The sequence below is a fragment of the Ranitomeya variabilis genome, chromosome 1 (genome assembly GCF_051348905.1).
Source record: "Ranitomeya variabilis isolate aRanVar5 chromosome 1, aRanVar5.hap1, whole genome shotgun sequence".
In the NCBI taxonomy this organism is placed as follows: Eukaryota; Metazoa; Chordata; class Amphibia; order Anura; family Dendrobatidae; genus Ranitomeya; species Ranitomeya variabilis.
In genome coordinates this window covers 907,049,996-907,065,950 of record NC_135232.1, presented here as the reverse complement: position 1 = coordinate 907,065,950, position 15,955 = coordinate 907,049,996, and the positions used below count along the sequence as shown (strand labels likewise).

Below are 15,955 nucleotides of genomic sequence, written 5' to 3'. Positions count from 1 at the left end.
GATATGTTCCAACTACTGATGATTAGAAGTGACATTGTGTGTGAAAAATACTCGACTTCTTCATTGATGTGCATTATGCTCAGTACTTGAATCAAGCACCGAAGAAATAGAAAGTGCTCAATTCGAGTACTGAACACCGAGCAGTTTACTGCTCACTCATCACTAGTAAAGAACAAGGAGCACTGAAAGTGATGATATGGCCCACACAGAGCCCTAATCTCAACATCATTGAGTCTGTCTGGGATTACATAAAGAGACTGAGGATTTGTGCATGCCCACATCACCAGATTTGTGGTTGTAGAAGTTATTTGAAACAATTTTCCTGCCAAGTTCCTTCAAAAACTGTTGCCACTTTGAAGGCAGAGGGTGGTCACATCAAATATTGATTTGATTTAGGTTTCTCTGTTTTTCATTCATTTTGCATTTTGTTGATTGATAAAAATAAACTATTGACACTTCGTACATAACATTATTACTTTGCATGATTTTTTTCAAACCCACCCTAGCTAAAACTTTTGCACAGTATGGTAAATGTGAACAATTTGTAAAAATCATAAAAAATAGGTTAGGACATTTGCAAAGCAGATTACAGTGAAAGCAAATGGAAAATGCACACAGTTATTGTGTGAGATTATATTATAGAATCACATTTACAAAACATGTAATCCAGACATACCGTATTACATGTGGTTGACTCAGACACCATTAACGTGGACATTAGCAGACGGATTACTGACATATTATACTTATGCTAATTGTATCTAAGAATAAATCAGGAAATTAATAAAATGTGAGTGGAAGGCATAATGTGTTTTATAAATATATATGCATATATATTTATATATATTCACAAAATGTATATACTGTATACAAATGATCATGTGATTCTGTGCCATCATCTTGCTAACACGACTAATATAATACCACCAATCAATTTAAATGTGCTAATAGCAAGGTAGGACTGTAGTTAAAGTATAAAAATTAACTTTTAATTAACTCAATTAAAAAGAGCCTATCAGACTCATAAAAACCACATGACAAACAACGTACATAATAATAACAACAAATGCTCCCAATGAGCTCAGAAAGATAAGCTCCAGCACAGCACGGTGACCAATAGTGACACCTATTCTGAAAATTACTAACACTATACCAGAAGTTTCTTTACTCACACAACCTGTCTATAGTGAGCTTTATAGCATATCAGATCAGAAAAAGAATCATAAATGATTGCTACTAAATAAAGGAACAATCTCACCCAAGACATAGGTTGCTTCACAGCGTGTTGTGGTATGGATGTCCATGCATATAAGGTGGCGCTCTGCGTGCCCGTTCAAAACCTCACTCTTATGGATTTCATCCCACCGATTCTTTCTTCCTCCCTCATTCTGAATTCTCCCAACGCGTTTCTCGTGGCTCAATCATCAGGGGAGAAGCCACTTCAAAAAGTTTTATATTGAATGTGTGTCGTCCGTCCGGCACACACAGGAGGGTTGTTTGTCATGTGGTTTTTATGAGTCTGATAGGCTCTTTTTAATTGAGTTAATTAAAAGTTAATTTTTATACTTTAACTACAGTCCTACCTTGCTATTAGCACATCATCTTGCTACCACAATGTATGTAAATATAATGATAAATGCCATTCACTGGAACCATTGAAATGAAAGAAAAGAAGCATATGGATTGAGGTGAAATTGAATAGATTTTTCTACTTACTGGAAGACCCAGTGGTCCTCTGTCACCCTTTTGACCTGGCTCACCCCTCAATCCTTTAAGACCATTTAACCCTGGTTCACCCTAAATGTAAAAGTAGATGCCAATTTTGTTTGTTGGCTATGCATGCTGTTACTGAGGAGGTTCACAATTTGACACTGCTGTAAATTCCTTTCTGTATTAAACAGTACAATAAAGCACTCAAAACATAACATTATGTACTACATGTTTACTTCAGGACAAGAAGTAACAAAACCCTCAAAATGTCTAAAGCCATATGTAGCTGACAACTGTTCTGAATTTGGTGGGACTGCCCTGAATTCTGAGATACAAACTTGGCAAATTCGGTGCATCCTGGGCAGAAAGCAATGGGATTTGTGTAAATCCAGCCCCAAAAGGGACATTTTGGGATGGGCTAATAGGGGCATTGCTGTGAGGGTCCAGGGAATTGCCGGGATGGACATAAACCTCTCTGTTTTACCAGCAAAAAAATGTTGGCAATTATGGCATATTGAAATGCTGTGGTCTGGCACTTGGATCTACAAGATACTTAAAAAATGGACCTTATGACATGGTAAACTTAAAAAAATACATACGTTTTTCTAGTTCAGCCAATTCAAGGTTACTTGTCCATATGGTCCAGTATGGAGACATTATAACTATTGCTACATTTTAGCATATTTTTCAGAGAAGGCTCAATGGCTCATCTGCTTTATAATAAGACATCAGTACTATAAATGGCCCTCTACAGAATTTACATTGGGGAATAGAGACTTCAAATCATGCCATGAAATTATATTTTTCATTATGGCATTATGTTTTATACAATTTATTTCAATTAAATTATAATATTATTATTATTATTATTGATTTTCAGGATAATTTTATGAAATTACTAAAAAAGGTAGTTTTGTGTGCTTAGGCCAGTTAATACAGAAAATACATTGGAATTTTCAGCCTGTTTAGAGAAAACTTTCAAGCTCAGTAGTAATAAATGAACATGAAATTAAATGAAACAGGAGACCCCATGCCAATTAAATTGTTGACAGGCCATGGCAAAATCAGAGAGGTAAGATGACTCCTCTCTGTTGACTAAAGGGGTCTTAAATCTCATCAGTCATAATGATTTAGTAGTCAAATCTTTGAAAATACTTCTTTATCATTAGCATTTGAATGATATTCTTGCCATGGTAGGCCGCTACCTGAGCTTCAAGGCTTTCATACATATATCACAAAACAGACATTACATTCACAGAACACATAAACATGCACTGTGCATAGTTACAGTATATACACAACACATGCAAATCCATGCTGAATTCATTCCTTAATAATGAAATTGGTCCTATTGCACTTACCTTTGGACCTGACAGTCCATGTGGACCCTGAAAAATACAAATATAGCATAGCATAGTTAATATAAACCCAATAAGTTGTGTGAAAAGGAATCTGTCACCAGTTTTTTTCCTCTTGAAAACTCCAACACTAGCTGTCAGATTAGCTTCTGTGCTTTCTAAACACATCCTTATTGCAAAAGTAAAAACAAGATTTTGTAAAACAAAAACCCTTCACGACATGTGCCGTACATGTACGACACATGTCGGGTCTCCCCTTTGATGTGTGCTCTGGCGCTGAATCCACATTTTTTCCAGCACATGTCAGGAGATTTCAATAGCTGACGTGCCCCTAACAGCCACGGGTGGAATTGCGATTCACCCACAGCTGTTAACCTGTTAAATGCCGCTGTAATCCAGTCACTAATCCCGCCCATCAGCACCCGTGTCACATGACCGCGGGTCGCCGATGGGTTGGAATGACAACTCATGGTCTGCAGGAGACCCCTGTGGTTGTCATTGCCGGATAGAAATGAGCGCTATCCAAGACATGTAGCATTTTTTGGGGGCTGCACATGGTATAAAAATGTAATTTTAGATTACCATATTTTTCGGACTATAAGACGCACCGGACTATAAGGCGCACCCAGGTTTTAGAGGTGGAAAATAGGGAAAAAAATATTTGAAGCAAAAAAAGTGGTAAAATATTTAATAACATACTATTATATGTGGTGTTATTATATATAATAGTATGTTATTATGTTGGAAGCTGCGGGACCAGTGTGGTGTCTCTGAAGTACTATATGAAGATGCTGGAGGGTGAGTATAAGAATGGGGGCACAGGGCTTATATTGAAAGCACCACTCCAGCACTGCAAAATAACACTGGAGTGCTGCTTTAAAATCCCATGGGAGAACTATTACTCCCAACATGTCCTGCAGATCCTATGACATGCTGGGAGTTATAGTTCACCAAAGGAGTGGCAGAGTGCTTTATTGTGTTTTGGAAAGACTAACCTCTTAATTGTGGCAGCCAGCCTGTAGTGAGGTAAAAGCATCCCATGACTGCACACACAGAGCCCTCCCTCTTGTTGCCTTTCCACAGCACAGGTAATGGAAGCCAGCAGATTCTAGTGTTGGAGTCTGAAGGACCTGTGATGATGTCAAGAAGAGGGAGGGCTCTGTGCTGCCATGTGATGCTCCAGCCCGCCCACTCCTGACATCACACAGGTCCTCCTTGTGCACAGTACTCAGCGTCCAGCCCAGGCAGGTAGGCAGCGATCTCCTCTCCCCCGGACCCTGCTGCTGCTGCCTCCTCCTCCCCGGACACACGGATCTCCCCAGCTGCTGCAGGAATCAGCGCTGAGGAAACCATGTGTGTCCCTGCTAAAGTGCAGTATTCATTTGTTGCTCCTGGCTCACCACTCAGCTGATAGGTGGGCGGGGAGTAGCTAATGAATATTCACTGCACTTAATCATCGGGACCACATGGTTTCCCTAGCTCTGATTCCCTGGCAGTGGGGACATTTTTCTGCCTCCTGAAGTGGGATAACAGTGCGATCCCACTCGCTGCTGCCCCCCTCCCCACATGCTACATCCCTACCATAAGACGCACCCACACTTTCCTCCCAAATTTGGAGGAAAAAAGTGTGTCTTATGGTCAGAAAAATACGGTAAATGTTTTGCTGGAATAATAAAAGACATCAATGTGCACTTCCACATGAAGAGGATTATAAATATGAACATTTTTATCTCATGGATAGCTACAGTGGCATGATAAAGTTTGGGCTACCCTGGTTAAAATTTGTGATACTGTGAACTGATAAGCAATTTGAAGATGAAATGATCTATGAAAGTCCTAAATTTAAAGATGACACATTTCCTTTGAATTTTAGCAAAAAAAAATACATACAGGTGCTTCTCACAAAATTATCATAAAAAAAATTAATTTACTTCAGTTCTTTAATACAAAAAGTGAAACTCATATATTATATAGAGTAATCACAAGCATACTGCATACTTCTGATGCAGAATTGCATTGGGAGTAAGCAGGAGAGGTTTGCTTCTGATGACTCGTCCATGAAGGCCATATTTGTGCTTTTATAAAGCTGAGAAATTTGCATCACCTGGCCTTTGCTAAAGATGATAATAAACAAACCATAACCCAAGCAGGCTAGTTAAGGTCTGAAACCTTGGTCAAGCGCACAAATCTCCAAGGGTGTCAACATTTTTGCATCTGGCTATTTTCCTTGTCATTTTTTAAATTTAAAAAATTATAAAAATTCACAGGTGCTTCTCACAAAATTAGAATATCACCAAGAAGTTAATTTATTTCAGTTCTTCAGAAACTCATATATTATATAGTCATTAAAACAGAGTGATCTATTTCAAGTGTTTATTTTGGTTAATGTTGATGATTATGGCTTGTAGCCAATGAAAACCCAAAAGTCATTATCTCAGTAAATTAGAAGACTTAATAACACCGCCTTGAAAACTGATTTTAAAATGTGAAATGTTGGCCTACTGAAATGTATATTCAGTAAATGCACTCAATACTTGGTTGGGGCTCCTTTTGTATCAATTACTGCATCAGTGCAGAGTGGCATGGAGGCAATCAGCCTGTGGCACTGCTGATGTGTTATGGAAGCCCAGGTTACTTTGATAGCAGCCTTCAGCTCGTCTGCATTGTTGGGTCTGGTGTCTCTCATCTTCCTCTTGACAATATCCCATAGATTCTCTAAGGGTTAAGGTCAGGCGAGTTTGCTATCCAATCAAGTACAGTGTTACTGTTGTTTTTAAACCAGGTATTGGTATTTTTGGCAGTGTGGACAGGTACCAAGTCCTGCTGGAGAATGAAATTTCTATCTCCAAAAAGCTTGTCGGGAGAGGGAAGCATGAATTGCTCTAAAATTTCCTGGTAGATAGCTGCGCTGACCTTGATCTTGTAAAACACAGTGGACCTACACCAGCAGATGACATGGCTCCCCAAACCATCACTGATTGTGGAAACTTCACACTAGACCTCAAGCAGCTTGGATTGTGTGCCTCTCCGCTCTTCCTCCAGACTCTGGGACCTTGATTGCCAAATGAAATGCAACATTTTCTTTTACCTGAAAACAATACCTTGGACCACTGAACAACAGTCCCATTCTTTTTCTCCTTGGCCTAGGTAAGACACTTCTGGTGTTGTCTATTGGTCATGAGTGGCTTGACATAAGGAATGCAACACTTGTAGCCCATGTCCTGGATACATCTGTGTGTGGTGACTCTTGAAGCAATGACTCCAGCAGCAGACCTCTGCTTGTGAATCTCCACCAAATTTTTGAATGGCCTTTTCTTAACAATCCTTTCAAGGTCGCGGTTATCCCGGTTGCTCGTGCACCTTTTTCTACCACACTTTTTCCTTCCACTCAACTTTCCATTAATATGCTTGGATACAGCACTCTGTGTCAGCCAGCTTCTTTAGCAATGACCTTTTGTGGCTTACTCTCTTTGTGGAGTGTGTCAGTGACTGCCTTCTGGACATCTGTCACGTCAGCAGTCTTCCCCATGATTGTGGAGCCTACTGAAACAGACTAAGGAACTTTTTAAATGCTTAGGAAGCCTTTGCAGGTGTTTTTTGTTAATTATTCTAATTTACTGAGATAATGACTTTTGGGTTTTCATTGGCTGTAAGCCATAATCATCAATATTAACAGAAATAAACACTTGAAACAGATCACTCTGTTTGTAATGACTCTATATAATATATGAGTTTCCGAAGAACTGAAATAAATTAACTTTTTGGTGATATTCTAATTTTGTGAGAAGCACCTGTAGATTTTTATAATTTTTAAAATTTAGAAAATGATAAGGAAAATGGGCAGATGCAAAAGTTTTGACACACTTGGAGATTTGTGTGCTTGACCAAGGTTTCAGACCTTAACTAGCCTGCTTGGGTTATGGTTTGTTCATTATCATCTTTAGCAAAGGCCAGGTGATGCAAATTTCTCAGCTTTATAAAAACCCAGCCTCCTCTAACCAAAAAAACAGTAGCCATGGGTTCTTCTAACCAGCTGCCTAGCACTTTGAAAATCAAAATAGTGGAGGCCCACAGAGCAGGAGAAGGCCATATGAAGATAGCAAAGTTTTCAAGTTGCTCTTTCCTCAGTTCGAAATGGAATTAAGAAATGGCAGTTAACAGGAAGAAAAGGTCTGAAAATTTCAGGGAGAGCTGCTTGTAGGATTGCAAGAGAGGCAAATCAGAACCCCTGCTTGACTGCAAAAGACCTTCATAAATATTTTGCAGACTCTGGAGTTATGGTACATTGTTCTACTGTTCAGAGACACCTGCACAAATATGGCCTTCATGGAAGAGTCATCAGGAGCAAAACTCTCCTGCTTACTCACGATGAAATTCAGCATCAGAAGTATGCAAAAGAACATCTAAACAAGCCTGATGCATTTTGCAAAGAAGTCCTGTGGACCAACGAGATTAAAATAGAACTCTTTGGCCACAATAAGCAAAGGTATGTGTGGAGAAAAAAGGGCACATATTTTCTGGAAAAGAACATTTCGCCAACCATTAAGCATGGGGGTGGATTACAAAACCACCATCAGAAATTATGAGAATGACATTGGTATGGCAGGGCACTTGGACCTGGGACATGTTCTTCCTTTTCGTGGAGTAGGAAAGAGAGTTTAATTAATAACTACTTTCCCCAGTGTTATCTGGCTTTTGTAGTTTCACAATATAATCAGCACAAATGATGCCTTTCATTATATGGTAAAAGTAATATATGAAGTAATTATCATCAGCTTACCATTGGGCCTGGGGGCCCATGAGGACCCGGTGGACCAGGAGGACCTATGATCTGTGAAAAGATTGTAAATTGAGAGCCTGTAAGATTAGAGATATTCCAGTCTACAGAATCCTGGCAGCAGTAAAATCATTAGAAATGGTTCAGTGTGGATGATTATAATTGCTGCTGCAATCACCAAGGTTGTTTTAGAAAGCGTGAAGAAACTCATCTGCATAATCAAAATGATGGCTTAACTCCTCAGCTTCCAAGCTGAACAGGTAGGTGTACATGTAAAAAAAGGACCACATTCGGTAAAAAAATGAAGATAAATAATGGAGTCTAAGGGTACCGTCACACATTGAAATTTTCATCGCTGCGACGGCACGATTCGTGACGTCGCAGCGTCGTATAATCATCGCTCCAGCGTCGTAGACTGCGGTCACACGTTGCAATCACGGTGCTGGAGCGATGCCGAAGTCCCCGGGTAACCAGGGTAAACATCGGGTTACTAAGCGCAGGGCCGCGCTTAGTAACCCGATGTTTACCCTGGTTACCAGCGTAAACGTAAAAAAAACAAACCATACATACTCACCCGTCGGTGTCCTTCAGGTCCCTTGCCGTCTGCTTCCTGCTCTGAGTGCAGCCGTACAGTGAGAGCAGATCACAGCACCGCTGCGCTCTGCTCTCACTTTCCGGCCGGCACTAGTCAGAGCAGGAAGCAGACGGCAAGGGACCTGAAGGACACCGACGGGTGAGTATGTACGGTTTGTTTTTTTACGTTTACGCTGGTAACCAGGGTAAACATCGGGTTACTAAGCGCGGCCCTGCGCTTAGTTACCCGATGTTTACCCTGGTTACAAGCGAAGACATCGCTGGATCGCTGTCACACACAACGATCCAGCGATGTCAGCGGGTGATCAAGCGACGAAAGAAAGTTCCAAACGATCTGCTACGACGTACGATTCTCAGCAGGGTGTCTGATCGCAGTAGCGTGTCAGACACAGCGATATCGTAACGATATCGCTAGAACGTCACGAATCGTAACGTCGTAGCGATGGAAATTTCAATGTGTGACAGTACCCTAAGGTGGGCTTTACCTAGGGCTCTGATTATCAGTGACAGCTCGGTGATAAGAGAAATTACAGAATTTCCTTGGACCTATAAAAGCATGCTACCTATTCTATCATGTGTATTAGTTTGAAAAAAACACGTGTTCCTGTATCTGAACTATAAAATCAATCAAGAGGTTGTCTTATTTTATAAATAAAAGATGGCCTGATCATCTCAGTCCAGATGATCTAACCCTAAACTATTAGCTGCTGATATTAAACACTGAGTCTGATTGCACACTATGGGCAAGTTCACACCATATTTATCATCAGATTTTCTTGGAACTGGTCCATAGATTATGGTAAACCTGACAGATGGCAAAAAAGCATACTTTTAGCATCCACCAAGCAAGTATATATAAGATTTTTAACTGGAACGGTAGTCTGCTACGCTAGGCCATTAAAAAGAATAAATTAAGAGTGTATAATATGTTTATTTGGGTCATATTCTACCGACGTTGTATTCCATGGTATGGTACAGAGTGGCATATGGGAACACTTTGCATTCAGCACATGTACTTAAACATTTGCATTTATGAGCCAAAACTTAAAATCTACTCACAGAAGCTCCATGAGGTCCAGGTGCACCATGGTCTCCCTTTTCTCCTTTCATTCCATTTGCACCCTAGTAGCAAATATTATTTAAATAAATATTTTTATAAGAGTGATATAATGAGTCGTAATGATGAGTTATGGTCTGACGCAGACTGCAGGAAAACCTACTGGGAGGAAGCTTTGAATAAGAGGAATATAAGTGAACTCATGGTTACTGCTTTACCTTCTAATAATGATCCGGTTATTAGGACTGTTACAAATATATTACCTTTTGTCATAGGGAAAAATTAAAAATCCATAAGACATCTCCAGGGAGGAGACATGTCCCCCTCACATTGAACATATGGGGAAGAGACAAAACTAATTATAACTCGAGGGGAGCTGGCACTCCAACCTCTTGAAGTAGGATTACACATTGAACTTGTGGAACTAATTATAGTTAGGGAAAAATAAGTTAATTAAAACATGGGAAATAAAGAGAGAGATGGTGCTTCAACCTTTTTTAAAAGAGAGACCTCTTGCAGTGACCAGGCACCGTAATTACAATAGGAGATCTATTCTGGGAAGCAGATACCAAAATGTGGATTTGATTACACATAGGTAATGCTTCCTTTGGTCAAAAGAAAACTGGACTATTGCCCTAGACACTCTTTCTCCAGAGCCCAGATATGAATATTGGGGTTTTGCATCTATACGATATTTACGGGAGAAAGATTTTCGGCATTGTAGTGAAAGGACAAACAGAACGCATTCACTTTCATCACTGTAAGGCCATTCTAACCAGTCCAACTTAATAACGGCCCGATGGTTGATGCTATCCTGGTCATGTTTGATCCCTTTGTAAAGGTAAAATCATGATAAGAAATATGATGACAATATCTAATGCCTGTGAACTCCAGGGGTAAAGATATCCTGTAAATTGTGCATCTCATAAAATTCTGAAGAGCTATGCACATTCCACAAATAGCCCCCACATGAGCTCATCAAGTGGAGGTATGTGGGTGTAAACTTGAGCTAATAAAAAGCAGAATTTGGGTCATTGTTCATTTGGGGATACACAGTTTGCTGTTAGGTTGTTCCATTTTGCTAATCGGAGTGCTTGTATCCACCAAGCTCTGAATTTTCCTGACATCAGATTTAGTAAATTTCTTTAATCATTCCTTTTTATCTTATGTAATTGTATATACTGCAATGTTTTTTGGACAATATATATAAAATGCAATAGCTTTGTTCCCCTTGCTCTGTAAACTGCACCCTTGAAGCCATATGCTACCTGTAATGGGTGTCCAATCGGCCTGTATAGACAATTGGTGATGGCAGCTAGTAATTATTTTTGTTATATATATATATGTATATATATATATATATATATATATATATATATATATTTCATGTGTTGGAATTGGAGGTGTATATACCATATGCTCACTGTGTGTTCCCCAATAACCCGCCTATTAGTGGAAGCAGCCGTGTCCTCATCCATCTCTCGTCACTCAATTGTGTAATTGTCCTGATTACTGGAGGCAGCGCTCCCTTGACAACTGGTGGCAGCGGTGAGATTTGTGGGATCTCTCAGATGTCATCTGTGACAAAGTGATAACACTGGTGGGATCTGCGTGATTGCCCGGCTGTTATCCTTGACACCTTTTTAGCTTTTTCAATTCCCTGTGGGATCGACAACGCTCAGCCACATATCACCAATCTTGCTAAGGTTATAAAACCCCTTTAACATTTATTGTAGGAGATTAGGCTAAAAAATTCCCTAGTACAAGATTTTCCTCACATTGAAATTACATACATCTTAGGGTATCCGGTTTTCAAGGGAGCACATAAAACCTGCATAGATCTTAAATCTAGATCTTAAACTTATCTAAAGTAGTGTAATTATGGTAAGATCTAGCATAACACAGGTTATGCCATCAGCGAAATACCAGCACCATTGTACTACTTCTTTATGACCGTTTTATTACTTCCATTAATATCTATAGTATATTTGTCCACAGCTAAAAAATAATCAATAGGCTGCGGTTGATGGAGCCTTTTTATGAATTTTTACATCGTTTTTACAGTGTATTTTTAGTTTTTCCTCATTAACCCATGACAGTTCAAACCCTGCAAAATGTATACATCAAAAACATATTTCTGATAGTTTCCTAGAAGATAAATATCTATTTTCTATATCGTGAAAAGTAAAAACTAGTAAGTGAAAAAAAGCAAATGGTAAATTATAAAGGTGTTGGAATTTGTAACGTAATTTGACTAGTGACTCTTACAGGAAGCCCAGGTAGGCCAATTCCTCCTTTTTCTCCTGCGATGCCAGTTTCTCCACGGTCTCCTTTAGAACCTTTAGGCCCCTGTTTGGCACAAAAACATATTTAATAATTCTATTATAAATATAATAAATGCAATGAATTCACATACCATATACAGTATGGTAAAAGTTATCTCCATGAACACTAAAGATGAGAAACACCATCATGATTTTCAGCACAAAGTTGAAAAGTTTCAGTAGCAATAATTCCCATCTTCATCTTTACAGCTGTCAAATAACGTAACCTGAAGTAAAGGTATTTTTCTAGATCAGAAGACAGTATAAATAGTATGCTCATAGTGCAGAACATATTTCTATCTTGGGTTATAATCACAGGAATGAACTGCACAAACCACTGCTTTAAAACAGAGGAAATTTAGTAAGATTAATGACATGACTTAGTATAAGCACTATAATTTAGGCTTCCAATACCCAGACATTGACGTATGAGCATACACCATGTTAATCACAATTTCCTTAACTGCAACAATGCTCTTTAAAATAGATTTTAGTTAATAATTGAAGACCAAAAGATTGGAAACCAAGTCTCCAAAAAAGGGAGCGGAGGATGAGGCAAACCAACAAGAGAGGAAAAAAAACAAGAACTGAGGCAGAATTCCTGATAAAGTGTGATATTGCTATAATGAAAACACCCTCCACTCTCCAAGATGGTGGATCGAGGCCAATAAACAGGAAGCAAATGATCCCACCAACAAGTCTGAAAGTGATGAAAGTTGTTTTTGATTTTGTGAAATGTAAAACTACATTATTATGTTCTTTTGTAGCATCATGTTAAGTCATCATGGGTATTTGCATAACTGACAACTGTCCTGGATTTCTTTGGACTCCATAACTAAAATTGGATGTGGTTTATGTCATAACCATCAAAAATTGGGCACTACAAGGTGGACTGAGGTGTTACTGGGTAGGGTGGGACTTTACCAGCAGGGTGAGCTTCTGTTTGAGACAGAGCTTAAAAATACCCCAAAATGCAAAAAACTGTAGTTTTAGAGCACCAGTATTGATATGATTTTTGAGGATGTCTAGTTACAAGCAAAAGACAAGGTGTGCAGTGTATGCAGAGTTAATAAAGGTGTGCAGTGTATGCAGGGTCTAGAAAGGTGTGCAGTGTATTCAGGGTTTAGAAAGGTGTGCAGTGTATGCGTGGTTTAGAAAGGTGGGCAGTGTATTCCGGGTCTAGAAAGGTATGCAGTGTATTCAGGGTTTAGAAAGGTGTGCAGTGTATTCAGGGTTTAGAAAGGTGGGCAGTGTATTCAGGGTTTAGAAAGGTGTGCAGTGTATTCAGGGTTTAGAAAGGTGTGAAGTGTATTCAGGGTTTAGAAAGGTGGGCAGTGTATTCAGGGTTTAGAAAGGTGTGAAGTGTATTCAGGGTTTAGAAAGGTGGGCAGTGTATGCAGGGTCTAGAAAGGTGTGCAGTGTATTCAGGGTTTAGAAAGGTGTGAAGTGTATTCAGGGTTTAGAAAGGTGGGCAGTGTATTCAGGGTTTAGAAAGGTGGGCAGTGTATTCAGGGTTTAGAAAGGTGTGCAGTGTATTCAGGGTTTAGAAAGGTGTGCAGTGTATGCAGGGTCTAGAAAGGTGTGCAGTGTATTCAGGGTTTAGAAAGGTGGGCAGTGTATTCAGGGTTTAGAAAGGTGTGAAGTGTATTCAGGGTTTAGAAAGGTGGGCACTGTATTCAGGGTTTAGAAAGGTGGGCAGTGTATTCAGGGTTTAGAAAGGTGGGCAGTGTATTCAGGGTTTAGAAAGGTGGGCAGTGTATTCAGGGTTTAGAAAGGTGGGCAGTGTATTCAGGGTTTAGAAAGGTGAGCAGTGTATTCAGGGTTTAGAAAGGTGGGCAGTGTATTCAGGGTTTAGAAAGGTGGGCAGTGTATTCAGGGTTTAGAAAGGTGTACAGTGTATGCGTGGTTTAGAAAGGTGTCATGGTTCCCAATGGCAGGGGAACGTCAGGACACATAAATAACGGACGAGCTCTTGGGTGATGGAATCTCGAGCTGACCGTGAGCTAAACCTACCACACAACTAATAGTGGCCGGGGGGCGTGCCTACGTTTTATCCCTAGACGTCTCTCGCCAGCCGGAGGACTAACTAACCCTAGTAGAGGAAAAAACAGACCTGGCTTACCTCTAGGGAAATTTCCCCGAAAAGGAGACAGAAGCCCCCCACATATATTGACGGTGAGTTCAGAGGAAAAGACATACGCAGTATGAAGGTAGGTTCAGCAAAGCGAGGTCCGCTTACTAGATAGTAGAAAGATACAAAAGGGAACTGCACGGTCAGCTGAAAACCCTTTTAAAATACCATCCTGAAATTACTTTAAGACTCATGTGTCAATTCATGACACCGGAGTGGTAATTTCAGCCCACAAGAGCTTCCAGCTACAGAGAATGATATAACTGTAAACTGGAACAAAAAATGCAAACAAACTTAGGACTAAGAGTCCAACTTAGCTGATCAGTAGTCTAGGAGCAGGAACATGCAACAGAAAGGCTCTGGTTACATTGATGGCCGGCAAGGCAATGACTGAAGAGCAGGAATAAATAGGAACTCCCCACTACTGATGAAAACAGGTGAACTGAGAAAGAAAACACACCCGAGTCACCAGTACCACTAGCCACCACCAGAAGGAGCCCAAAAGCAGATTCACAACAGTACCCCCCCCCTCAAGGAGGGGGCACCGAACCCTCACAAGAACCACCAGGGCGATCCGGATGAGCCCTATGAAAGGCACGAACCAAATCAGAGGCGTGAACATCAGAAGCAGTTACCCAAGAATTATCTTCTTGACCATAACCCTTCCACTTAACCAGATATTGTAGTCTCCGTCTGGAAATACGGGAGTCCAAGATTTTCTCCACAACATACTCCAATTCACCCTCAACCAGCACAGGAGCAGGAGGCTCGGTAGAAGGAACAACCGGCACCTCATACCTCCGCAACAACGACCGATGGAAGACATTATGGATAGCGAAAGATGCCGGAAGGTCTAAACGAAAGGATACAGGGTTAAGAATCTCCAAAATCCTATAAGGACCGATGAACCGAGGCTTAAACTTAGGAGAAGAAACCCTCATAGGGACAAAACGGGAAGACAACCACACCAAGTCCCCAACACGAAGACGAGGACCAACACGACGACGGCGGTTGGCAAAATGCCGAGTCTTCTCCTGGGACAACCTCAAATTGTCCACCACCTGTCCCCAAATCCGATGCAACCTATCCACCATAGTATCCACTCCAGGACAATCCGAAGACTCCACCTGACCGGAAGAAAAACGAGGGTGAAACCCCGAATTGCAAAAGAAAGGAGAAACCAAAGTGGCAGAACTAGCCCGATTATTGAGGGCAAACTCTGCCAACGGCAAAAAGGCAACCCAGTCATCCTGATCCGCAGACACAAAACACCTCAAATAAGTCTCCAAGGTCTGATTAGTTCGCTCTGTCTGGCCATTAGTCTGAGGATGGAACGCAGACGAAAAAGACAAATCAATGCCCATCCTAGCACAGAATGCCCGCCAAAATCTAGACACGAACTGGGTCCCCCTGTCAGAAACGATATTTTCCGGAATACCATGCAAGCGAACCACATTTTGAAAAAACAGAGGGACCAATTCGGATGAGGAAGGCAACTTAGGCAAAGGTACCAAATGAACCATCTTTGAAAAACGGTCACACACCACCCAGATGACAGACATTTTCTGAGAAGCAGGGAGATCAGAAATAAAATCCATAGAGATGTGAGTCCAAGGCCTCTTCGGAATAGGCAAAGATAACAACAATCTGCTAGCCCGAGAACAACAAGGCTTGGCCCGAGCACAAACATCACAAGACTGCACAAAAACTCGTACGTCTCGAGACAGGGAAGGCCACCAGAAGGACCTAGCCACCAAATCCCTAGTACCAAAGATTCCAGGATGACCTGCCAACGCAGAAGAATGAACCTCCGAGATGACTCTACTGGTCCAATCATCAGGAACAAACAGTCTACCAGGCGGGCAACGATCAGGTCTATCCGCCTGAAACTCCTGCAAAGCCCGTCGCAGGTCTGGGGAAACAGCAGATAATATCACCCCATCCTTAAGGATACCTGTAGGTTCAGAATCACCAGGGGAATCAGGCTCAAAACTCCTAGAAAGG

General features: G+C 40.7%; 1 protein-coding gene across 3 annotated transcripts in view; it reads right to left on the bottom strand.

Moving 5' to 3' along the window:
• Positions 1 to 15,955, bottom strand: part of COL25A1 (collagen type XXV alpha 1 chain) — a 643,948-nt gene that overhangs the window by 55,355 nt on the left and 572,638 nt on the right. For 2 of the 3 annotated variants that reach the window (XM_077278990.1, XM_077278989.1), the window contains 4 exons: positions 11,765 to 11,845; positions 9,499 to 9,561; positions 7,849 to 7,899; positions 3,072 to 3,098 (listed from right to left, as the gene is read on the bottom strand). In XM_077278990.1, the coding sequence (XP_077135105.1) occupies positions 3,072 to 3,098; positions 7,849 to 7,899; positions 9,499 to 9,561; positions 11,765 to 11,845 (222 nt within the window). Of the gene's footprint in view, positions 1 to 1,716; positions 1,798 to 3,071; positions 3,099 to 7,848; positions 7,900 to 9,498; positions 9,562 to 11,764; positions 11,846 to 15,955 lie in introns of all 3 variants that reach the window. The other variant, XM_077278988.1, reaches the window with a different exon arrangement.